Source organism: Adiantum capillus-veneris, chromosome 26 (assembly GCF_014529385.1).
Source record: "Adiantum capillus-veneris isolate H3 chromosome 26, ASM1452938v2, whole genome shotgun sequence".
Classification (NCBI taxonomy): Eukaryota; Viridiplantae; Streptophyta; class Polypodiopsida; order Polypodiales; family Pteridaceae; genus Adiantum; species Adiantum capillus-veneris.
Genome location: NC_140956.1, coordinates 33,616,567 through 33,643,270, shown reverse-complemented (window position 1 = coordinate 33,643,270; position 26,704 = coordinate 33,616,567). Strand labels below are relative to the sequence as shown.

The following is a 26,704-nucleotide window of genomic DNA, read 5'->3' as shown; positions in this document are numbered from 1 at the left end:
ATGTGCTCTCTCTCTCTCTCTCTCTCTCAAAAACACAATGTGTGTGTGTGTGTGTGTGTGTGTGTGTGTGTGTGAGAGAGAGAGAGGGAGAGTGAAAGAGGGGAAGGGAACATGAGAGCGAGGAGAGGGAAGGAGCATAGCTGGCTCTCCTTCCTCTCCTCGTGTGTGTGTGTGTGTGGAGAAGAAAGAGAGAGAGAGGGAGAGCGTGGGTTACCTTTGCTTGCTTGAGCGCGCGCCGAAAAGCCGAAAACTCAAATCTGAGATCTGAGTTTTCGGACGCTCTCGGTTATTTTTTTACCCCTATCGGCGTCGCTAAGTTATAAGTAACTTAGCGACGCCCATAGCGACGCCGTGGGTTTTCATATTTGAGCGTCGCACTGCGAGCGTCGCTAATATTAAGTACCTCTTGTAGTGTTTTGGCTTGAGCATCCAAAGTATGCTTAATTAAAATCGCTTATTTTCATTGTCATCTTCATGATTGCACTTGTGGGAACTGTGCTTTTGTAACTTCTCAAGCTTTTGGCGAAGGAAATTACGTGCAATGTACTTTTTTTCAAGCTCTTCAAAAAGAACAACAAACTTTTGATTCATAACAAGAGAATCTTGGTGGTCACAATTGGTTAACTCAAGCAAAAGAAAAGTTAAAATATAGATGTAAATGCAAAATAAATGCAAGAGTTAAATTGCAAAAAGAAAACAGAACATAAGAAAATGAATAAGATGGTATCTATGTATATTGAACGAAACATAAAAATTCCAAGAAGACCTATAGTGAATATGCAAAACCTTTGAACAATCCAACATGGTAGATAAAGTAGTTGAGAGGGCGTCTTCTTGTTGATAATTGTAGGCACTTTGACTTTGAAGCTGATTTTCAACACTTTGTGATTCTCCCTTGTGAGTGTAAGCGATGCATGAATTGCCTTTGTTGCTTTTCTTCAACTGCTTGCATCGTTCTCTTTAAGTTGCTCATAGTTGTGATTTAAATTGTTGAGATGAGGAATCTTGTTATTCTTGTATATTTAGCAAAGAGAGAGCCTTCCAAAAGCGATGTTTTCGAAAGTCTTCATGCCAAAATTTATTTGATTTGCCCACAAAAATTATTTTTCTTTGCTTCTACACACTATTTGGAGCATTTTTAAAGCTCCGATACCACTTTGGCTTCTTGATGTCTTCCCAACACTTTAAACACAACTTCATTCATTAAATCAAAATAAAATTAGCAAAACAATTGATTGAATAATCAAAATATACAAAGAGAACATCATAGACAAAAATCAAAACACAAGACACCATAGTAGGTACCAACCATCCTTTCAATCAATATGATCGAGTATTTGCCTTTCGCCTTTTTATTTATCTCATGGAACATGAATTACAATAGTATAAATATATGTAAAATAAGATAGCATACGCTACGTGATCAAAGGAGTGTATGCCATGATTAAGAGAGAAAATTAGCAATAAAAGAGGGCAAAATTGCATTTTCTGCAGCTTTGCTCTAGCGGAGATTGTGACGGCTCCGTTGGCTTCAAAAGGGGGGTAGGACACTAAGTTGCTTGATCAGGATGCTTTCAAAGCACTTGTCTTCCTCGTGAAGAGTCAAGAAGACGATTCTTGCTAAAAAAGTGCGATGTGTATGAGGACACAATTTTGGGATTCTCTTTCTCTCTTCATGCATGCACCCCAAATAGAAAGTGGTTGCTTTTCACTTAAACTCTAAGAATGGTAGGTAAAGAAGAGTTCTATTACATTGTTTCTTTTGAATGGTTTTTGAGGATACAACATAAACAAAATTGATAAAATGTCCAAAAGTAGTAATAGTGATAACAACTTATGTTTGTGTTAGTAGAAAAAACTTGTTGAAAATATTTTGTGTGTGCGCGTTTGCCAAAGAGGGACGACAAGAGAGTTCCATGCTCTATAGTTAAACATGGTGATAGCTGGCTTCAATGTATTGATTTTGTCAATAACAACTTTGGAATTCCTTCATGTTCCATATCCACAAAATACGCAATTGCTTCCACACCAATACCATGTTCCATACAGCCCATGCCAAGATACTAGATTGCAAACTTTCTTTGCCATTGACATACAAGCCATTTGAGGCGTTGCTTTGACATGAAAGAATAGTTGTTCGAGTATATCTTACAACCAAGAAGGGACCCGCGAACTTATAATGTGTCCACCCAATAGGTATACGGTTATTCACTCACATACACACCATCATTCTAATACAACCTGTGCCTTTAATACAATGGGAACACATTTGTCTCCTTTGCTTGGAGGGCATAGAGAAATTCACTTATTTGGAAATTGAAAGTAATGTGCTCATGCTATATACCTTTTGGCAAATCGCAGAACTTTCTTGCGAGATGACAAAGAACGTCCATGAGCGCCAATGGATCACTTGGCCACATTCGAACCCATGACCCAGGTCACCAAGGATGAATGCTCAACCAACCTAGCTCCTTTGGACTATGAGCTCATGATATATATTTAAAGGAAGACTCATAATTGCCCGGCTTTTTACCACCTTAGCAGATTAGAGGGACAGCATTTCAAAACGGAGTTTGTAGTTTGGACTGCGCGCAGATCGAAAAGGCGGGAGTTGGCTCAATTCTCAATCTCTGCGTATGCTAACAGCTTCATGTCCAGCTCACGCCATTTTGCGATACTGTTTGAAGTTTTCCTCTGCCACAGTTTGAAGGCCCAGTGTGCGATTTCGTGTTGACAAGAGAGGAGAGGGCAGAATGAAGAAAGGCAAGGAGAAGATTGAAAGCTCTATTACCTGTAAATCTCTCATCTCTCTTGTTTGATGGTTCCGGTCTTGATTTCAAGCGTTTACACTCTGCAAATTCATTCACTGTCGATGGTGATCATAATTGCCAGTGTTTGCGGGCATGGAGACTAAGACTGCTGGCTCAGGGCGAAGAAGAGAGGTCTTTGGAGAGTGCTCTACACAGGTAAATAAGTTGTTATCACACATAAACGTTTTGTTTTTTTTGTAATTGAGTGCTAGCCCACGTGTTAAATTACTTCTAGACCTGTGAATGGGGGACATGTACTACATCTGGCAGGAAGAAAGTTGATGTTTTGACGCTGGATATGAGAAACTCTGGAAGTCTCGACCAAAACTTGCGGATGTCCGACCTGAAACTTGCAAATGTGTGTGTGTGTGATTTGATGTTTGCGAAGAACATGTAACTCGTCGGGCTGAGCTACTCAAAAAGTGATAGGCCAGGGCTTGAGGTTAATGAAGAACATTCTTGAGGAACAACTTTATCAGTTTGAGTGAGTAGAAAGTACCATTCTAGAATAACATTGGTCACTTTGCTGGACTTAGATCAACAGTGAGCAACTGAAATGGACAAATGAAGATAACAAATGAACTATAGATAGCAAAGAAAACCACAAAATCCTCACTGCTATGTGGAATCCATTGAAAAGAATGAAGAGAGGAGCAATAAATAAAAAACTCTAGAGAGTGCTCATACAACGCGATAAATGACTATGACGGCCAGGGATCACGTATATATCAATATTAGTGGTTTAGAATACAAGAAAAAGGGGCTTCCCCAATTTTGGGCTGCCACATCATCAAAGTATATTATCAATTAAGATGTAGCACATCTGCATAATACCTTATAATTATGCCACATCAGCATAAAACGCTAATATATGGGCAAAATGGCTAAAATGCATATGCAGTGCCAATGTTTCCATACAACCTAGGATGCCACCATCTGGTGATGAGATATCTCTAATACCTCTTCTTTAGTGCTAGAGGAGAGTTAAACTCAAGACTTGTTATGAGAGAGAGAGAGAGAGAGAGAGAGAGAGAGAGAGAGAGAGAGAGAGAGAGAGAGAGAGAGCATCTAAATGACGCTGCATCTCCTCCGGGGAGTTGGAGATCAACACAATATCATGAGCATATAACAATAGTGGGATCCATGTCCCTGCCAACTGTGCTCCTTTATCACCGTCCCTCTCAATGTAGTTAGCAACCTCATCCACATACATACCAAATAGTGTAGGAGATAGTGCGCAACCTTGTTTCACCCCAATAGTGGAGTGAACCAAATCAGAAATCCCCTCTAGAGTGCATACATGCCCCACTATTGACTTGTATAGAGCCATGATCCCCCAAATCAACTCTTTGGGTACCCCCATCTCTTGCAGTCTGTGCATCAATCTAGCGCTGGGCACTGTATCTAAGGCTTTGCGGAAGTCCACAAAGCAACAATAGAGCCGTCTTCCACGTGATCTCCCCTCCTCAATAATGGCTAAGTGTTAGAATATGATCGAGTAGTGAAACCTCCTGAAACCCGCCTGCCCTGCTGCCCGTACGAGAGAGAGAGAAATGAAATGTTATATTAACGTCTTCAAAAGGCCAAAATGACTTATGAGACCAATCTGTTACAAAATGGTGAATCTAAACCATATATGGGTACAAAAGAACTAGATACTACTACTAGAATCCATCCTCATCTGCACTCTCGATATCGAGAGAGTATGGCTCGAATCCTCTGCTGTAGTCTCCATCGATGCTGTGTAGCCCCTCTCCTCAATCGTGGCCATCTGGATCTACGTAGCTCCAGTGCTTGGTCGATGAGAGTGCCGATAGTGGTTGAATGAGTGTGGGCCGAGCTCTGCAATGATGACTGCTTCTCTGGCTGTCCCATATCTAGTGAAAATAAATCTGTAATCTGTCTCTGGGACTGTCTCTCTCTATCTCTCCCCAGTAAAGTGTCTCTATATCTGTGTAACTCAAGTAGATATAGCCCAAGACATCCATGATCCTCATAACTCATGACCCTAGAGAAAGGACAGAAACCCTCTCTGAACAAGCAGTGAAAACGGCCCCGTATCTTATAATACTCTATGCTGTGAAACCGGCTACTCGAGGAAATCGTTGTAAGCCATTAAGTATGGCTAACCCATGTGCAGTGGTCATCTCTGTGAGGTATTTCCCATACTCTGTCTGCTCTCTGTCATGTGAGCATCTGTCAAGCCCCACCTCACCCACATCCAGCTCTCTAAGCATCTCATATGAAGTGTCGTAGAAGAGAGTTTTTCGTTCGGGCATTGAAGTCCCCTAGGAGGATGATATCTCCATCCCTAGAAAACTCTTATATATCATCTTCTAGTATAGAGAAAGGCGATTGTCCTCTGGATGTAGCATATACTGACGTACTGGGGGGGAAGTAACATATGGCAATGTATAGAAATCGGCCTGTGTCAGCTCTCAACCTCACCCACATGTATCTAGCATGATCATCTCTCCGTACAATATGTAGTAGTGGTTGTAACTCCTCCCTAAATAGCAGTGCTACTCCTCCTAAACCTCTACTCCCATGCTCTGATCTCGCGACTGTCTTGTGGGCTATCTCCCATCTGTATCCCACCACATGTGGCATAAGCTGTCCGGGGGCGTGATGCGTCTCTGAGAAGAAAACAATGTCCCTATCTCTGAAACTGTCCTCAAAGGCACCAACGTCCAACCTCATAGATCCATTACAATTCCAAGTAGCCATCTTCAGTGTGGTCCCATAGGTCTCACACCATCATGTAGAGCGCCGCTCTACAATCACCACCCGACCATCTCTTTAAAAGGCCATCTTTCCCTTCTTCCTTGCCGCCGTAATCTCTGGCATTACCTCTCTCATATGCGCAAGCTGTGAGAGAGTGAGATCATCACCGAGAAAAATACCCGTCTTCTTGAGAGTAGGCCTCTTTCTCAAGAATTCCTTCTTCTCTTCCAAGGAGGGGAAGCGTAGTATGAGAGCTCTCCCTTTTGAAGATTCTCCCGGGCCATCACTCTTCTTGCCCACTCTCCATGCCTTTGTGTGTGAAGGCTTGTCCACCCCCGTCATGGATGTGAGGCTTGTGACCTCTTTTTCCACATTGTTTATGTCCTTGAGGTCGGTTACCCTCACATGTAGAGCCCTCATCCTCCTCCTTTGTTCCTCTTCGAGGGTCATGTTAATAAGAGTGAGTGTACAAGGAGCTTCCTTACCTTTCCCTTTCTTGGCAACCTCAATCCATTTTTCGGCCTCCTCTACTTTCTTTTGTGTTGCGGAGATGACTGCGGCCCATGACTTCCTTCTCCTCACCTTCCTTGATAACCCGTATTTCTTCTCTCATGGTATTCAATTCTTCCATCATGGATGGCTGAATTTCGCCTTCTTCCAGCTGGCCACTTTTTGCTTGTAGATTTAGGATGATGAGAGAGAGAGAGAGAGAGAGAGAGAGAGAGAGAGAGAGAGAGAGAGAGAGAGAGAGAGAGAGAGAGAGAGAGAGAGAGAGAGAGAGAGAGAGAGAGAGAGAGAGAGAGAAATGAAATGAAATTTTATATAAAACGTCTTCAAAAGGCCAAAATGACCTATGAGACCAAACTGATACAATCCTTGTGGATCTAATCCAATGTTTGGGTGCAAAAATAAAATGAACTAAAGTGAAAGACTAAACTAAAAGACTAAAATCGTCAGACTGAATTCATCATCATCATCATCAATGCCCAAGGATGCTTGGCATTGGGCGTTGTCCGACAAAGTATTGCATCGGTCGCTGAAGAGCTTCGTCAATGTCCGCCTCTATAAATACTAAATAGTCGTACTGGGCGTCTCCCATATCGTGCTAGAATAGTCCGGATCCTTTGATGGAGCCGTCGTCGATGTCGTGGTCGCCCTCGAAGACGTGGGCATCTAGCTCTCCCGAGCTCAGTGGCTCTGTCCGCTACTATTCCTTTGGTATAAGTGGGCTGTGAAGTCTGCTGTGAAGCATGCTCATATGGTTGCCGAGTCCCTGCTCTAAACAAAGTCAGCGATCTCCCTCTGTGAATGTCTCCCACTGCCTGGTCTCCTCAAAAGACTCTCCTTGTGTCTGCGCAGCTCTAGCAAAAACAACCCGAGGCATCTCTGATCCTGGTTTCTCATGACTCTAGCCAATGTTTCAAAGCCCTCTCTGAATAGACAGTGAAAGCGGCCTCGTATCTCATAGTATACCGGACAATGACAAATGTGATGTAACTTTATCTCTTGCTCTATATGACACAATTGGCATATCCTGACTTCTACTGGTACTCTCCTAAATCTGCCAGTCTCAATCTCTAACCGATGCAATGATGTGCGCATCTGACCAATAGCACATTGTATCCCATAGGATAAATGAGTGTCCATGTAGGCCGGTGTGATCACATATCCATCCTAAGTTAGTTGGAGAAGATGCTCTCTATAGAAAGCCATCTTCGTGCCCAACTCTTGTACCGGCTGCATCCATGTGCTTCTGGTATCTAGTCGAATCAAATCTTGAGGTATAAGTCTAATGATGTTAGTCCGTGTGAGAGAAAGGGATGGTGCACCCAAGGAGTACTGGAATGGGGGCAGTCTATCCATGCTGAAGCCATGTGACTGAAACCATGATGTCATCTGCCCATAGCAGCATGTTGTGTCCCCCTGTAGCGCTAGCTGTCAGGTTGACTCAAGGGCTAGCCGAGCATATGTCTCTGGGGAGGTCCCATAAATTATGCATGAAGGAAACTGATCTAGTGAGGGCCTCAACTACGAGAGGGGGGACAACTAGCTCGGCTCGAATAATCTTGTGTGGTACTGAGGCCTTAGCCCGAACCAGCCGAGAGCTCATGGCCCCTCCATACATCTCCATCCATCAGTGCTACCAGATCTTCCATGGTGGTCTATTGAGAGTCCCCACAAATCTGAACCCCATAAAGCATAGCTAAAGCCACTAGAGTGTCAAAAAGCGACAGCTTTGTTCGAGGTTCCTGAAACTGAACCTGTGAACACATCTTCTCCGATCCTCCCAAGGCTGCATAAGCTCTCGTCAAGCTAGTCTTTGCTGCTCTCTTCAATGAAAACATTGGTCCATTGAAGACTACCCCAAGATAGGTGTATGCATCTGTATACTCCACCGTCTTCTGGCCATAAGTAAAAGTGGGTGCTGAAGCTTGACGTGTAACAAACTTGGACACCCCAAGTATAGATTCTACCACGACACAGCAAAGATTCACTTTAAAACAGTTCACAAAAGACGACACGGCCCGGCGTAGTTCCACCCCTTTCGGTATTTCTTTTTATATTAATGTGTGTGCAAAGTACAAGGGAGTCTGCGGGAACTCACACTCAGACTCTGCATTCAGATGCTCTGAGAATGAGGGCCCGTGGACCTTTTTATTGTTACAAGGGATACCCAAAAGCAGAGCCCCAAAATCTCAAACTCAAAAGCTGCCAAAAATCTTTTAATCCAAAATCTGCCAGCCAAAAGCAGCTAGCGCAAATTATGGGCATCCGTACACTACCATGTCATCATGTCAGCGGAAAAGGCGGAGATTCCTACGGCTTGCCACGTCAGCCTATCAGCGCGATTTCCAGAGATCTGCCACGTCATCAGCCCAACGTGTTTTACGGGCTGCTGCCATGTCAGCAAGGGCTGTGTGTGTGTGTATCCGGGGTCCTGCCACGTCACCAGTTTGTGACATACCCCCCTCTTGAAAGAATTGTAATCGCCCTCGATTACTCTTGCAAAACAGACAGAGGCCATAAACTGTCTTAGTGGACATTGACTTTTAGTACCGATGCATTAGACATGACACATCTAGCACTTGTACATGACGACAGTCACATCTCCGGACATCAAAGGACATCACTTGACATCAGAGGACATCACATGACAAATCACATACAAATTTATTCCAAATCTTAGACCATGATTAATCGGCAACGTATTTAGTAATCGCATCTAGATCCCTTCCGAACCTCATGGATTCCCCATTAACTAATCCTTATTGCAGTCATGTCTATAGAGATTTATGAGACCGAAATGCTGCAGCCATTTCGTCTTTCAGTTCCTGCACTCAAACAAGTCAAGTACAAATCAATCAATTTCATTTTCGGGAATTCCAGTTCATAAAGTCATAGAACAGAATACTGTCAGCCCACTAATATCCCTGAAACCCAAAGGGGGACATCAGTGACTCTATTCAAAATCGGGGTAATCCGTTCACAAAGGAGCAGAGTGACTCCCCTCTTGTGCAAACCCACTGCACTAGATTCACCCATGTTGAAATCAGGGTTCTATCGGAGTAGACTATGCTAAACCGAATGCTTCAAGGTAAAGTTCCAAAATCTGAGGAGTATCTGCTAGGTCCTCCTCCTCCATCCACTTCGCATCCAATGCAGGATAGTTCTTGAACTCAACCAAGAACCGCCTAATCGCTTTACCTTTTATCTTTCTGTCCTTATGTGCCAAAATCAGTTCTGGAAGGAGTATCTCCTCGCTTTCCTCCACTTCGGATTGCTCATCAGGCTTCCCATCATCAAGCACATCGCCTTTTAAAGGCTTCAATAGACTCGCATGAAATGCATTGTGAATCTTTCAAGTATCGGGCAACTTCAGTCTAAAGGAGACATCATTTATCTTTTCTTTTATCTGGAAGGGCCATAATACCTCATGCCAAGCTTTGGAAAAAGCCGCTCCTTTTCTTTTCGTTTTCTTAGGCGTGCCTTCTCAAAACGTAAGAGCACCCAATCGTCCTTTAATTTCAAATTGCGACGATGTTGATCTGCTGCCTTCTTATGTCTTTCTTGAGATTTCTCTAAAGCCTCCCGGACCTTGGCAAAAGCAGTGTCCAAGTCCCTCATGTACTCGTCACCTTCAAAAATCTTATCTTTAGTGCTAAGGAAGGGTAGAACCTTTGAAGCACCTTCAGTGATCTCAAATGGGGCCTTCCCCGTTGAAGAGTGGATCGTGTTATTGTAGGCAAATTCCACCGAGGGCAATTTTTTTTCCCATTGAGTCTTCTGATCAGAAATGTAAGCGTCAATAAATCGAGAACAACTGAATTTGCAATCTCAAATTGCCCATCTGTCTGCGGGTGGAATGATGACGAGAACTGCAACCGTGTGCCAATGTTCCCCCAAATAGCCCTCCAAAATAAACTCGTGAATCGGGGATCTCTGTCGGAGACTATTGTCTCAGGCATGCCATGTAGTCGAAATATCTGGGCAATGAACAATCTCGGTAAATGGTCTGGCTTGACTGTTTTCTTCACTGGAATGAAATGAGCTTGCTTGCTAAATCTGTCAATAACAGTCCAGATGCCATCGTGCTCACTCTGTCTTTGGGAGATCAAAAAATGAAATCCATTGCAATACTTTCCGAGGGGCGGGCGGGTGGGAATGGGTAAAGGCTGTAACAATCCTTGTGCTTTATGCCTGTCAAACTTGACCTTTTGGCATACCAAGCAATTGCGTACAAAATCGCCCACATCTTTCTTGAGTCTCAGCCAAAAGAAGTAACGCTCCACACCTTTCAAGGTGGTGTTGATGCCGCGGTGACCCGTAAAAGGTGGATAATGGCATTCAATCAGAACCTTTTCCCTCAACAACTATGTAACGCACAACATTGTTTTCTTCATCAAGTAGCCATCCCGTATGGAATATCCCGTTGCTACCTCCCCATTCTGTATTCGAGTGAATACATCCGAAAAATATGGATCTGTGGCGTACTGATCAACCATGTCCTCGAAGCTTCTATGATGAATCGCGGAAATAGCCAAGACTAGCGGCTTTCGAGACAAAGCATCTGCCACCAAGTTCTTCAGTCCCTGAACATGGACAATCTAGAAGTGAAATTGTGACAAGGTGTTAGCCCACCGCATCTGCTTTTCCGAAAGCTGCTTATGTGACAAGAAGTAGCATAAACTCTGGTGATTAGTGAAGACCATAAAATCGGCTCCGATTAAGTATTGTTGCCACTGAGTAAGAGCACGGATCACTGCCAAAAGCTCTTTCTCATAGATCTGTGCTATCAATTCTGGCCTTGAAAACAATCGCCTTTCATAGGCAATCACATGGCCTTCTTACATTAAGACCGCTCCCAGACTACGACCACAAGCATCACAATATACTTCGAATGGCTTTTGCAAGTCCAATAAAACCAACATTGGTCAAGTAGTCAATTTCTCTTTCAGTGTCTGAAAGGAAGTCACCTCTGTGGGTCTCCATGAGAAAGGGACTCTTTTTGTGTCAGAATGTGCAAAGGGGAAGCTAGCTCTGCAAACTTTCGAATGAACCACCGGTAGTTAGAACACAAGCCGAAGAAGCTTCCAACTTCATGAACTTTCTTCAAATCTGGCCAATCAGGAATAGTCTCAATCTTATCTTGTGTCTGGGGAGTGTTATGATCTACTAGCTGATTCCCTTTATCCTTTCTTTCCTTGTGCCCTGGGACCCGCTCAATCTGGTCTTTCAAAGTAATCTTTCGAAACGAAGACGTTGGCAAACAAGACTCAAGTATCCCAAAATCTCTGGCAATAGTTATCCAATGTATCTTTCTCAGTCATTTTCAAGTGATGCCAAGTCGTGATGACATTCATCCGCACCGTTCCTTTGAAGTAATATGCCGCCTCTCGCTCCCTGGAATGTTCTGAGAGCCACTCTCTAGAGAAGGCGACGTCAAACTGTATATGGCCGTGTGTATCTGTACCCTTTCTATTGAGAGGATGTGTCTCAAGAAATGTATCTCAGGCAAGAAAACTCGCTCTTTTCTTTTTTTCACATTTATAAGCAATTTATGCTTCCTCAGTGTTTGGAAAACCCACAAATAATTGGTATTCTGTGAAAATCCAAAAAGTCGTCCTGAAAGCTGTCTTGTAGACGTCTCCAAAAGCAATACAAAATTGATGATAATCACTCTTCATATCAATACGGCAAGTAGAATTCTGAAGTCTGTCAAGTATATCATCGATCCTCGTAATGTGGAAATCTGTTCTGGTTCATGTCAACGCAATCTCCGGAAATCCGTACGGTCTGCCACGTCAGCAGTCGACGCGAAATCCGGGTTGTTTGTGTAGATTTGCCACGTCATCAGTTGCTTTTGCTTCTTATGTTGCTTTTGCTTCTTCTTATGCTGCTTCTTCTAGAGTTGAGCCCCTTGGCCGAGATCTGCAAGTTGGCTCCGCTCTTCAGGGCTTGACACGTCAATAGTTTGTGACAGTTTCTTTATCTTGGCCTCGGCTAACTCTATAAGGTGGCCGGTTCGGTGGTGTACTACTACGAATCAATCATGTGATCTTTACGACGTAAAGGAGGTAACTCGCTTTGTACGCCTTCAAAGAAACAGTCAGCCTCTATTGCAGAAAAATCTTGTCTTTTCTTTTCGATGTCAAACATATTTGACCTTCAATCATCATTTAGTTCTCTCAAGAAAAATCGAGTAAAGAAATTGAATTTCATCAAGTACAATCTCTTTGCCCTTCATTTGTCAAAGTCGCTTTCTCAACTCGATAGTCAACTATAGCGTTGTTCTTGTGGTATCAAGGGATTTCTAGGAGGAGGTCACAACCTTCCAAGGGCATTATAGAAGTTCTCGCGCCCTAAATACCCCTGACATTGCAAACGAAGTTTGCCAATGAGCGGTGTAATGGCAACATCCTGTCCGGGTGCCACTAGAACTGCCTCCTCCTGTGGCCTCAGCCTCTCGGGTGTAATTCCAAGTCGAGCCCTTGGCTCCTCCATCAAAGAAAAATGAGGGCTTCCTGATTATCTTCTAGTGGTCCTTTGAAATCTGGTCCATCTCTTTCTGCGTGTACAGGTTCCCCTTTTCAGCACTCGTCTGTCCTTTCGGCTTTCCTCCCTACCTGAGAGGAGAAGCAATGGCTACATGCAATCTTGAGTAAATCTTATCGGTAATTCTTCAGGTGTCTCGCCAATCTCGGGTCCCTGGAGTACTTAATCAATCTGTTCACACATATGCCAATTTGCAGTTGACGTTTGTACTTCGTTTTGGCAAACTTGTCCATCAAATTTTTTTTTTGGCCCAAATCTTCATTCTTTTTTTCAGTTCCTGCGCCGGATTTTCAACTTTTCTTTGCTTCCCACTTAGAGGTGTCATCTCTGTCAGATTCTTCACGAGAACCCATGTGTAATCTAGGATTCTTTATGGCTTTATGCCCTGTAAGACAGAGTGATGAAGACGGGAGCGCGCCCAATGCGCGATGTATGAAGGGTGAGAGTGGCTAATAAGTCCGAGATCACGCCACAGATTCTTTCACAAAAGTCTACGTGTGCAAGGATCGGATCCTCCTTAGAAGAAGAATCTTTCGGTGCTCTAATATCACTCTAACAAACTTGGACACCCCAAGTCTAGATCCTCTGTAGAAGAAGAATCTTTCTGTGCTCTGATCTCACTGTAACAAACTTGGACACCCCAAGTCTAGATTCTGCCGACATTACATATGTGGGAAAATGCTACAAGGGAGGGAGTGAGGCAAAATTTGATAGATTTCATCCAAAGCAAGGAATGCAAACTCTTCACCCCTCCATTGTAAGATGCATTGACTTTACCACGGAGGCTCCTTGGACCACAATCTTTGCATACTACAATGGGGGGCACCTTGGGGAACATGATGCGCCGCTTGCCATTTGCCCATGGAGCGTTCAGACTCTACATGCATAGGCTGCAACATGGCTGGAGGTCGCTGCCACCATCAAATCAGCACTTACCAGAGATAGAGATTGCATGGATCAAAGCAGTGATTTGAGTAGATGCCAACAATTTTACATGCTTTAATTGATGGTGTTGTGGCTGCTCAGTCAGCTGGTATAGTGCACAACGGCCTACACCCTTTCAACATAATGTTGGACTTTACTCGAGCAAATAAACCCCGCGTCGACATCATGGATTGGGACATGATGCTTAGAACGCCAGCGACACAACAGAGATTTACTTTAAAACAGTCCACAAAAGACGACACGGCTGCCCCTATCGGTATTTCTTTTTATATTAATTTGTGTGCAAAGTACAAGGGAGTTTGCGAGAACTCACACTCAAACTCTGCGTCGAGATGCTCTGAGTAATGAGGACCCGTGGACCTTTTTATTGTTACAAGGGATGCCCAAAAGCAGAGCCCCAAATCTCAAACTCAAAAGTTTTTGAAACTCAAAAGCTGCCAAAAATCTTTTAATCCAAAATCTGCCAGCCAAAAGCAGCCAACGCAAATTATGGGCGTCCGTACACTACCATGTCAGCATGTCAGCGAAAAAGGCAGAGATCCGTACGGCCTGCCACGTCAGCCTATCGACGCGATTTCTGGAGATCTGCCACGTCATCAGCCCAACGCGTTTTACGGGCTACTGCCACGTTAGCAAGGGCTGTTTGTGTGTGTGTATCCGGGGTCCTGCCATGTCACCGGTTTGTGACATGACCTCTTGACCCACTGTGGTGGGGTGGTATGTGGCACCGATTTTGAAAATTCCTTTTCGTAGGAATCTTCAAAGATGCCCTCAATCGAGAGGAAAGGCCATTAGATGGCTAAGGTGGGAGTTTGGAGACCGACATGCCTAAGCTAGGAGCAGTCATGGGCGCAAGGCCACCCTCATACACTATTGCTCGCACGTGGATGCCCTGCTGCTTGGCCTTGCATGCATAGGGTGACGGGCAGAGTAAGGAAGCTGAGAGGTAGAGCGATTTTTTTAAATTTTGATGTTCAGTGCGCTGACTAGAAAAGCGTTGTTGCTGTTGGTGAGCAAGGTGGAAGTTTAACGAGCTGAGTTCGAGTCTGAAGTCTCTCTTTTGTTGAATGATGACGATGCTTAGGAGGTATCTTCAGAAGATTATTCCTAATAAGTATGAACTGGAGCCAATAGTATATGTGCCTTTGTTAAACACCATAACCTTGGTTTTTCCTAGGTTAACGGACAATCCACTATCGTGGGCATCTAACTGTGTACAAAGCATCTAAATGACGCTGCATCCCCTCCGGGGAGTCAGAAATCAACACAATATCATCATCATGTAACAATAGTGGGATCCATGTCCCTGCCAATTGTGCTCCTAGATCACCATCCCTTTCAATGTATTCAGTATCCTCATCCACATACATGCCAAATAGCGTAGGAGATAGCAGGCAGCCCTGCTTCACCCCAATAGTGGAGTGAACCAAATCAGAAATCCCCTCGAGTGCATACATGCCCCACTACTGACTTGTATAGAGCCATGATCCCCCAAACCAACTCTTTGGGTACCCCCATTTCTTGTAGTCTACGCATCAATCTAGCTCTGGGCACTGTGTCGAAGGCATTGCGGAAATCCACAAAGCAACAATAGAGCCGTCTCCCACGTGATCTGCCCTCCTCAATAATGGCTCTGAGTGTCAGAATATGATCAAAAGTAGAGAAACCTCTCCTAAAACCCGCTTGTCCTGTTGCTCGTACACCCTTTCTCTCTGCTCATCTACTCAACTGTTGCTCAAGGATGGATGCGTACAACCGTGCCAATGTGTGTCCAATCATGATAGTGCGGTAATTCTCAGGCTCCATAGGGTTGAAGATATGTACAATTGTGGACAAATTCCCAAGTATCAGGTAGGCCCTCGCACATGGCGCGGTTGAACATCACTGCTAGAAGCTCTGCAGTAGATCTTTGGCATGTATAAAATGCTTTGCTACGAGGCCATCGTGATCATATGCTCTCCTAATCTTCATCCTGTCAATGGATTTCTTTACCATCTCGGCGGTAAAGAAAGCGCATGTGTGTGTGCGCATGAATTTGGCGGATCTGGAAGAGGTGGCTACCCTAAGACTGTGTAGAGAGATGGTGTATATTGACCCGAGAGAGAGAGAGAGAGAGAGAGAGAGAGAGAGAGAGAGAGAGAGAGAGAGAGAGAGAGAGAGAGAGAGAGAGAAAGAAAGATTTTTAACGTCTATGTCAGGCTGAAATCGGCCTATGAGACAAAACAGATGTACATGGTGTGTATGTCATCCGTCTATCGGAAAGACAAATGAAACAAAACTGATACAAAACTGAACTGAATGTAGGTAGTGGAGTATCTGAGGAGGGATGGAGCTCTATCTCTCTAGGGGTATATGCATGTCTATATGCTCAAGGTAGTACAATCATGAGAATGCATCAAGCTATCTAGCTCCATCCTGTACTAATGGGGGGATGTAAGATGTGGTACATGGGCGGGGCTGGTGCCAAGGCTACCCGGATGAAAGCTGTCGGGTCGGCCCTCATCTGAGCTACTCGCTCCTCAGTGGCACGGCGCTCCCGGGCTCAGATCTCCTCGATCTGTCGGTGGTGGGAGCTCGCGCCCCTGTAGCCTGTGACTCGTGGTCGTCGTCTAGCTCGGTTCACCTCCGCCTGTGGGAGTGTCACTCCCCTCTGAGTGTCTGGTGAGGGAGGGGCGGCAATCCTCTGAAAGAAGTCTGTGAGCTGCGACTGTCTCCCCTCTGTCTGTGTAGCTGTGTGTGGCTGTAGTAGTGTGTCCCGATGGCTTTGTATCTCTAGTAAGAAACGTCCGAGCTGTCTCTGATCTCGAGAGTCCATGATCTCTCGGAGAGTGGGCTGTCCTCTGAATAAGGCCTCATACTTGCCTCTGATCTCAGTGTATGCTCTGCATCTACATACAAAGTGCTCCTCACTCTCTACCTCCTCTGTGCAGGCTCTGCAGACTCGCTCCTCCCTTGGAACACCAGTGTGTCTCCCGATCTCAATCTCTAACCTGTGTGAAGCCACTCTCAGCTGACCAATCGCCACCCGTGAGCTATGTGGCATATATGTGTCCATATAGCGTGGTCTCTGTATGAACCCCCCAGACAATATGGTGAGAAACTGGTCTCTGTAATCTGACATCCTCGTCCCCAAGCCAGGTGACTCCCAGACTCTCCTAGTGTATAGCTGCCACAGATCCTGTCTCAATACCAAGTTCCTCTCACTGCGAGAGAGGTGAATGTATGGTGAGTGGGGGTCGTACTGGAATGGTGGTAGGCTCTCCATGTCAAGACCGTGTCCCTCAAACCATGCTCTGACCTGTGAGTACCATGCTCTCTCATGCCCACTCTCTGATAGCTGTATAGCTGCCTCAAATGCTCTACGAGTAAGTCTGTCAGGAGGTAGCTCTCTCATCCTCTGGAGGAAGCAGACTGTCTGGAATAGTGCCTCTACAACCATAGGTGGTGTGGCGAGCTCGGCTCTAATAATGTCATGTGGCACTGTCTTCTTGCTGCGAAGCAAGCGTGAGATCATACATACCTGTGGCCTCTCAAGCTGTGTCCACTGGTCAGCTGTCAATCCTGGTGCCCATACTGCCGCCGAGTACATCAGGGCCGGGGTGACTAAGGTGTCGAAAAGCCACCCCTTCGTGCGGGGCTCCTGAAAGTGTGCCTGGTGGCACCTCCGCTCTAGCATGGTCAGAGCTGCATCTCCTCGGGTGAGCCTGTCAGCAGCAGCCTGCCTCATAGTGAAGGGTCCTGGTAGGCTGGTGAATGTGATGCCAAGGTAGACATAGGAGGTGACTACATCAACCTGTCCTCCTGCTGCTGTGAAGGTGGCAGCGCTCCTCACTGCACTGGATGTGTGAAAGACCATGACCTTGGTTTTGCCAAGGTTCACAGTCAACCCCCTGTGTGTGCTGAATTCGTCCAAGGCCTCAAGATGGCGTTGCAAGCCCTCGGGTGACTCTGAAATCAACACAATATCATCAGCATATAACATGATGTGGACCGGAGTACCTGCCAAGTCGCTCCCCTCTCCCCCTGCTCGCAGTATGTAGTCGGAGATCTCGTCGATGTAGAGCCCAAAGAGTGTCGGGGAGAGTGGGCATCCTTGCTTAACACCAATGGTGCTAGCAATGGTCTCTGAAAAACCGCCTGGGCAACGAACCCGACCCGTCACCCTCTCGTAGAGAGTATATATGGCCCAAATCATCTCTGTTGGTACCCCAATGCTGTGAAGGCGCTGGAAGAGTCTCTCGCGTGGGACTGTGTCAAAGGCCTTGCGGAAATCCACAAAGCAGCAGTAAAGCCTCTTCTTCCGCGCCTTTGCCCCATCAATGAGGCAGCGCAGAACGAAGATGTGATCAGTGGTGGAGAAAGCTCGTCTGAAACCTGCCTGGCCTGGAGCTCGTAAACCCTCGGTCTCTGCGTAGCGGCTGAGCTGTGCCTCAAGTACTGCTCCATATAGCTTGGCCATCGTGTGGCCAATCATGATAGTCCTGTAGTTCCCTGGGTCCAGGGTGTCGCCAGATTTGTGGATAGGCACTATGGTGTGCTGTGTCCACTCCTCTGGGAAGCCCTCCCCTATAGGCCGGTTGAAGACATGTGCAATCAACGGGGCTATAGTGGAGGCCGCATAAATGATGTGCTCACTCTGTAATCCAGTATGGTCAGCTGATCGTCTGTGCTGCATGCGGTGTATGGCCATCTCTACCATCTCTGCTGTAAGAAGGAAGAGCACGTGGGGCGTGGCCCGTGTGGCTGTGGGATAGGAGGCTGCCCTGGCACCTCATAAAGTCGCTCTGCATAATCATGCCATATCTGTGGATCCTCAATAGCTGTAGTCGGACGTGGCTCGCGCAGGGTGCGCCATGCCGTCGCGCTATCCATGCTCATGAATAGGCGGTATAGCTCAAGCTCCTGTGCCTCTTCGAATGCTCGCCGCTTTTGGCGTGTCAGCGTCTTCATATGCCGTCTGGCCTCTCTCTCTGTGATCTCTCCTAAGGCTCGCCGTGCACGGAGGCGTCGGTATAGCCCTCTGCACTCATCATCATACCAGCGGTTCTGAGGCATAGTCCCGGGAGGGGGAGTGCGTCCTGTGTGAGTGGTGTGTAGAAAAGAGCTAATAGCTGAAGTGTGGAGAACGGAAGAGATATGTGATGTGAGAACTGAGAGTGGTGTGGATGGGTGGAGGAGGCATAGGCCATGCTCGACCTCGGCCGAGTTAAGAGGGGCTAGCCCATGTGTGAAATGGATGGTGGTGTGTGGAGTGTGCGCTGTGGAGCTGTGTGGGATGGTATCTCCGGTGATGGAGAAAGAGAGGTATGTGTGGTCGGCTCCGATGGGTATGGGTGGAATGGTGACGGATGTGATAAGGTGTGTAGCCTCCCTGGGTCCCAGAATATAGTCGACTGTACTCCCCCCTCCCTCTGTAACTCCATGTGGCATACAAGTCAGGCCCCCTGAGGTGGGCCACTGGGCCATCCCGTTATAAATAACGAGACGGTGCTGGGAGCCAAGTCGAAGTAGATGTCGTCCGTAGGCTGTGACTGGAGCTCTGTCTGCTGTATCTCTCATAGTAGCCTCCTCATCTAGAGTGTGTAGTGCCTCTGGGTCCTCGTGGTCATATGCCTCACACTGCTCACTGCGCGTACGAGCATTGAAGTCTCCCATAAGGAAGACTTCACCCAGTGTGGAGTACTCCATAATCTCCTCCGTGAGGCATGCGTACGGTGACTCCTGCTCAGTAGGGGCGAATCTGGAGCCTGTGGGAGCAAAGTAGCAAAGGGCAATGTAGACGATCCTGTCTCGTGAGAGCTCGAGGCGAATCCACATGTAGCGGGCCTATGGGTCCCGGGCAACAATCTGTAGTCTGTTGTGAAGCCCCTGTCTAAAGAGTATGGCCACTCCTCCTGAACCGCGAGTGGTGTGCTGGCGCATACATCCCCGATGTAGAGACTCCCACTGGAATCCATGTATCCGTGGTAGCCCTCTCTCTGGGCTCTCGTGTGTCTCTGTAAGTAGAATGATGTCTCGACCTCTCATCACCTCCTCAAGTCTCTCTGGGTGTGTCCATAGGTCTCCATTGCAATTCCAAACCGTGACATGAATCTCCTCGTGTGTCCCACAGGCCGCGAGTCCCTATGCGATGGTCTTGCCATCAATGATGACCCTGCCATCTCGATATACTGCCTTCTTCCCTTCTTTGCGGGCTTGGTGGACTCTAGGCATGCACGCACGACGGTGATCTTGTTGCATCTTTGTGAGGTCATCATCAAGATAAATCGGGGGGCCTTCTAGTCCTCTCAAGATGACCCTCTTTCGGAGGAAAGAAGTTCGAGACTCCTCGGAGGCGAATTGGAGGATGAGAGCTCTCTTCTTTGGATCTTTGGCGGCTCTCCAAACTTTGGAGAAAGGGATCTCTTCTTCCTTGTATCCCACTTTCTTGCATAAAGCTTTCCCATCGCTCTCGGGTGTAGACCCTTCTTCTTCTTTGATGCCGGTCACTCGCACATTGAGACGGCGAGCTTGTCGCATCTTCTCCTCGTCGATGGTTGTGTGTACTATGAGTACCTCATCTTTTTGGGCTTCCTCTCTTGCTACCTTCTTGATATTCTTTTTGACCACTTCGACCCATCCTTCTTTGGTGGCCTCTAATTTGTCCTCAATGCTTGCGGTGAGGGCTTTGGTGATCTCCTCCTTGAGGGCTTCCTTAGCCTCCTCTTTAATCTCTCCTTCCTCGGGGGTGAGGGATGTGATGGAAGCATGAAGGAGATCGATTTGTGCCTTCATCTCTTCTTGCTCTTTCCTCCATCTCTCCCTCTCCTTCTCGTTCTCCCGTTCCCTTCTCTCCTTCTCCTCTTTGAGGTTTTGGATTTCCGCTCTCATGTCCTCCTTCTCTTCGTTCCATAGCTTGATGAAGGTGGCTTTCTCCTCCCTCCATATTTCTCTCTCCATCCACCATTCTTTCATGTCCTTCTCCAATTGTGCAAGCCTCTTGTTCGTGAGCATGAAGGTTGTCTTCATTGTCGATGTCGGCGTCTTGATGGTGGGGGAAGACATGGTTGTCTTCGAAGCTACCCTCTCTTCATATTGTGAAGAAGAGGGGAGAAGGGGAAGAGAGGGAGTACGTGTGTGTATGCGTATATGCGTGTATTATGTGTGTGGGTATGTATCCGTGTGTGTGTGTGTGTGTGAGAGAGAGAGAGAGAGAGAGAGAGAGAGAGAGAGAGAGAGAGAGAGAGAGAGAGAGAGAGAGAGAGAGAGAGAGAGAGAGATGGCTGCGTGATGGGAGCGAGTAGGGGCTGCGTGAAGGGGAAGCTGGAGGGGGGCTGCGCGAGGGGAAGAGAGGGAGTACGTGTGCAGCAAGGCAGTTCAGCAGCAGCAGCAAGTATAACAGCAACAGGCGGATACCAGGGGTGCTGTGCAGGTGGGGTGGGCGCGCTGAGCACTGGGGTGACACAGCAGCGCGCAGCACAGTAGTAATGTGCCTGGGGCAGCACAACAGCAGGTACGCGCGCTGGTGCAGCAGGTCCGCGCGCTGGTGCAGCAGGTCCGCGCGCTGGTGCAGCAGAGAGAGAGAGAGAGAGAGAGAGAGAGAGAGAGAGAGAGAGAGAGAGAGAGAGAGAGAGAGAGAGAGAGAGAGTTGACATGGCACGACGGAGTTTCGCGCCCAGACACACGGTCCTCAAAGATTGGCGCCCCTTTCGGTATTTCTTTATTATTTAGCCGTCAAGGTACAACTCCCGAGGGTCCTTTTCTCTTAGACTTTGCGTCGAGATGCTTTGTAGAGTGAGGAGCCAAGGGCTCTTATAGAGAGTACAAGGGTGGCCCAAAAGCAAAGCCCCAAAAGCAATTTGCCAAAAGCATCTGCTCCTAAAAGCTAGTGTTGAAATTTGCCCAAGACAGCCAGCGCTATTTGCGGAAATCCGTACAGCTTGCCACGTGGCAACTCCAACGCAATTCGTGGTAATTCCGTATAGCCACTGCCACGTCAACATCCGTATATGCCACTTCAGCATGTCAGTTCGTTTTACAAAAATCATCCTCAGAGTTCAAGCTTTGGGTTTTTAGGGCTTTAGGCCCCACGGCAGGTGCTCATAAGTTCTTTCAATCGATAGGCAACTTCTGGGTTCAGTTCCTCTTGTCCACTTGGCCATTTCTCTTCCAGTTGGGCATGCCACGTCATCACTTTGTGACAGGTCCTCCCAATGTACAGACTTCTTCTCCAACTTCAGACTCATCACCTTCATGCAAAGTATCCATTCCGCTTCTGGTGATAACCATGCATCGAGTACTGGGGTATTTGGGTACTTGGGTTACTTGGGTTCTTGGCTTAAGAAGGCATTTCTCTTACCCAAGCTCAACTCTTTCCTGCAGGTGCACCGCTTGGTAAGTTGGTGGCCTTGCGTGAGCCTTGCGCTCACATTAAAGTTGCTTTTTCCCACCTCATGTCGATTGGCTTGCCTAATGTGCAAGGTCCGCTCGCAATGAGTGGAATAGAGGAACGAGGGGAGGTCGGACAAGCCCTTCTTTTTGGGGTTACTTACCACGTTCCTCTAATTCTAGAGAGGATGAGAAAAGGTAGAAGTAGCGGAGAAAAAGCAAGAAAAGTAGATTTGTGAAAAAGTCTAGGAGGCATGGGAGGCCATCTAGCAGTTCAGAGGATGTCACGTGCACATCTAACGCTATGTGTACGTGGACAAGCTACTTCATGACAAGGGTTTAGTTCAATTCAGTGAGTCTAGAATAGGAAGTGATCTGGCACTTTTGTGAGTCTGGTCGCAGACCGTGCATGACCAAACACTTAGATTAGGTGCATATCCTCTGGTTGCACACAACATGATCATCAGATTACCATCAGAACCCATCAAGAGCATTTTTATAGTCCATAGACCTATTTTCCCTAATTTTGACATTTTTCACTTATTATTTTTAAGTGACTTTTGTTGGGAACTAGGTAGGGCAAATTCAATAAGTGACTATATAAGAAAAACCTAGCGCTAGCAATTCTGGCAGAAGAGGCAGCAGGAGCACCTTTGCTCAATAGACACCTTCTCAGCAGGACCCCCACCAAGACCCTAGCGTTTTGCACCATCTGCAACAAGCTAGCGTTTTTGTACCCAGATCAGCCAGCGTTTTTGCACTTGCAGATTCCCGGTGACAGTAGAACAGCAGATCAGTCTAGCGTTTTGCAATTGCAGGACAACCGGCGACAGGAGACCAGAATTCAGCCATAGCGTTTTTGATTAGCAAATCAACCTCAGCGTTTTGCAGATCCTTCGCGACAAGACTTCAAGAAGCACCAGCGTTTTCAGTTTTCAGCAGTCAGACATCGCAGTAGAAGTCCCGAACCTTGTAGATCTCACCTTCCCGCAGCAGATCCTCGCCGCACGATCAGATCCCGCGAAGTTTACAGTTTCAGCCCAGAAAACGCAGATTTCAGCATCTGCGTTTCCAGAGCGTCGTCGTCGCATTGTCGTCATCGACATAGAGTCTGAATTCAGCAGATAAAGATTTGCAGATTTCAGCCCTTAACATTTTCAGATTTCAGCCCATCTCGTCGTTGTCCTCATCGTCGTTGACATCGTCGGCAAGTCCAAAGCATTGTAGAGATTTGTGCAATCATAAGTAGACCACTCTCACCATAGAGAGTGGGCCTTCAGAGGAGGGTTTGACAACATTCTGGTGTCGTATTCTTCTCTCTCTATCTCTCAGTCTCATGTATCTTCATTCACAGTGTTCATCCACTTTGTTTGTGTCCATTGCACTCTCTCACTAAAGGAACGGAAGGCTCTCCCTTTCGTAAGTAAAAGGAACCCTTGAGCACAGTTCGGAGCACTTATCTTGAGGGAAGTTCAACATTCACTTCCACTGCACCTTACATTGGTATCAGAGCTTTGGCAGTGTTCTGTATCACTCCAGGAAAGAACCACAAGCACCACATATTTTTTTTTGCTTGTTGAGGTCGCACGTAACCCAAGTCCTCTTGGGCGTGTCAATTCCTAATCGTGTTTTTGAAGAGTGACAGGAATCCCAAGAAAGAAGGGCTTGCCCAGTCTCCCCTTTTTCTCTTTTCACTCATTGAGAGCGGACCGTGCACTTAGCGGTTGGCCAATCGATGTGAGGTGGGAAAAAGCAACCTTGGTGTGAGCGCAAGGCCGTCAAGGGGTGCGTCCGCAGGAAAGAGAAGAGCTCGGGTGAAGAGAAGATCCTTCTCTAACACAGATTGCAAGCTAAAGAAGAACCTCAAGAACTCAAGAACCCAAGAACCTCAAGACCCCCAAGAATCTCAAGACTCTCAAGAACCCAAGACCCACAAGAACCCAAGTTCCTCGTAAACTTAAGAACCAAAGATCTCAGTGTATGGTCATCACCGGAAGCGGAATGGATACTTTGCATGAAGGTGGTGAGCATGAAGAAGAATTTTTCCCACCAGGAGGTTTTTCTGACCCTCTCCCTTCCCCATCTATGCCACGGTTTGCACCAACGTATGGAGGCTTTAGTCAAGTCGATGATGGACATGATGGCACAACAACAAGAAGCAAATCGCGTTGCGTGGGCACAACAACAAGAAGCGAATCGGGTTGCGATGGCACAACTAGAAAGACAAGCAGAACGACAGGAAACCTTGGCTCGCAAAGCACGCTTGGCGGTCGAGGAACGAAAAGAAAGAAAAGCAGATCGACAAAAAGCCGAGGAGCGTGACCGCCAAATCAGACAGGAAACCTTGGATCGTGAAGCACGCTTGGCGGCCGACGGACGAAAAGAAAGAAAAGGAGTACGACAAGAGGCCATGGAGCGTGAGCGTGAGCAAGCGTGCTTGGCGGCCAAAGAAAGACAGGCTGAGCGTGAGGCACAGAGAGAACTACGCATGCAAGAATTGGTTCGACAGGTTCTCACCTCGAAGTCCGAGCCAGCCAAAGATGTTGGTAGTTCATCAAGTGGCGCAAGCCGAGATTCGGACTTCAACAACCCTGTCATAGAGAAGATCCAGTTCAGTAAGTACGATGGTAAGATGGATGCTACGATTATTCATTCTTGGTTGCATCAATTTAATGCTTATTTTGCGACAACTAAGAAGACAGGGAATAGCAAGGTTTTGACAACAGCTATGTACCTTGCCGGTGATGCCATTATTTGGTACCACTCATGGCAAGGCACAGTTGGCCACGCACCTGGAGGAAGCCGAGGATGGCGCGCCCCTTTCCTTCAATTGGGCTGACTTCCAAGACAAGCTCAAGGCGCGGTTTATGCCTCCACAGTGCCTAGCACAGTTGAAAGACGATTGGCGCAGTCTGAAGCAAAATGGTATGCCAGTTATGTTTTTCCCTAATCGTGTTTGCAGCTCGGCACCCAATTATGCAAAACGGATGATGAGCGCAAAGAGGCTTTCATTTTCGGGTCGGACGACTATATCAGGTTTGATGTCGAAGTCCTCGACCCAATCGATCTCAACAAGGCGGTAGCGATTGCTCTCGCACAGGAGATGAAGCACAACAAGGGAAAGCCTAAGGAAAACAAGACTTCAACAAGTACCTCTCAGACTTTGCAGAACCCTCAGAACGGTAAAAACGGTAAAAATGGTAAGAATGAAAACTCTTCTAACCAATCTTCCAATAATCTCTCAGAAAAGAACTCTTCAAATGAACCTAAGGGTAAGGCTAACACAATTGCTAAACCTAAGCCCACTCCCGATGAAAAGGTAGAACAAGGAATTTTAGGAGGATACATCACGTCGGAAGAGCAAAGCACTTATTCTAAGGAAGTTTGTTGTTTTCATTGTCACATTAAGGGTCACATAAAAAGAACATGTCCTAAGCTTGAATCGAATGAATCTAAAGAACCCACAGAACCCACTTCCTCTGTCAATGCAATTCATGAAAAGATGAAATGTTTGCATTCAAGGAATTTACATTCCATGTCTCTTCTTTGGCATGACACAATTTCAGAAAGAGCACAAGAAGGATTGAACATTAAGCATCGGCATTTCCATTGTGATTTGCCACAGTTGATTGATTTAGATCAGAAAGTCAAGATTCGACCCCATTGTTTGCGTGTGTTTGATGAACGGTTTGGCACTCCGTCACTTTGTTCATTTGCATTGCATGCACAGTTTTTTTGAAGGAATAGAATTTTCCAGTCACTTTACATGGAATGGGTATGTTCATGGTTTTGTGTTGGAAGTGGTTTCAGGAATTTTCCTCCTCGGAGATGCTTGAAGAAGGTGGACCTACATCCATAGAAGAAGTGGAATTGAAGGAGACTCAGAAGACTTTGTGTCGCTTTTGGCGCGGCCCAAAGAAGCAAGCATTGCAGACCTTTATGAAGTTCAAGTATCGCAGGACTCACACATCAGAGTGGGCCGGCGAAGAGTCCTTTTCAGGATTCCAGACGTTGTTGGCGATCTCCCTCGCCGCCACAGTTCGGTATCAGTACCTCACTTTGAAAAGGAGGGGATGTCACGTGCACATCTAACCCTCTGTGTACATGGACAAACTACTTCATGACAAGGGTTCAGTTCAGTTCAGTGAGTCTAGAATAGGAAGTGATTTGGCACTTTTGTGAGTTTGTTCGCAGACCGTGCATGACTAGACACTTTGATTAGATGCATATCCTCTGGTTGCACACAGCATGATCATCAGATTACTATCAAAACCCATCAGGAGCATTTTTATAGTCATAGATCTATTTTTCCTATTTTTGACATTTTTCACTTATTATTTTTAAGTGACTTTTGTTGGGAACTAGGTAGGGCAAATTCAATAAGTGACTATATAAGAAAAACCTAGCGCTAGCAATTCTGGCAGAAGAGGCAGCAAGAGCACCTTTGCTCAACAGACACCTTCTCAGTAGGACCCCCACCAGGACCCTAGCGTTTTGCACCATCTGCAACAAGCTAGCGTTTTTGCACCCAGATCAGCCAATGTTTTTGCACTTGCAGATTCCCGGTGACAGTAGAACAGCAGATCAGTCTAGCGTTTTGCAATTGCAGGACAACCGGCGACAGGAGACCAGAATTCAGCCATTGCGTTTTTGATTATCAGATCAACCTCAGCGTTTTGCAGATCCTTCGCGACAAGACTTCAAGAAGCACCAACGTTTTCAGTTTTCAGCGGTCAGACACCGCAGTAGAAGTCCGAACCTCGCAAATCTCACCTTCCCGCAGCAGATCCTCGCCGCATGGCCAG

At 46.5% G+C, this 26,704-nt stretch overlaps 1 protein-coding gene across 1 annotated transcript in view; it reads left to right on the top strand.

The window, feature by feature from the left end:
• Positions 1-2,512: 2,512 nt before the first annotated feature.
• The window catches only part of CLF (SET domain-containing protein), a 129,082-nt gene continuing 104,890 nt past the window's right edge, over positions 2,513-26,704 (top strand). The window contains exons 1-3 of the mRNA XM_086501676.1: positions 2,513-2,634; positions 2,704-2,793; positions 2,893-2,966. Coding sequence (XP_086357802.1) covers positions 2,754-2,793; positions 2,893-2,966 — 114 coding nt within the window. The 5' untranslated portion in view covers positions 2,513-2,634; positions 2,704-2,753. The remainder of the gene's footprint in view (positions 2,635-2,703; positions 2,794-2,892; positions 2,967-26,704) is intronic.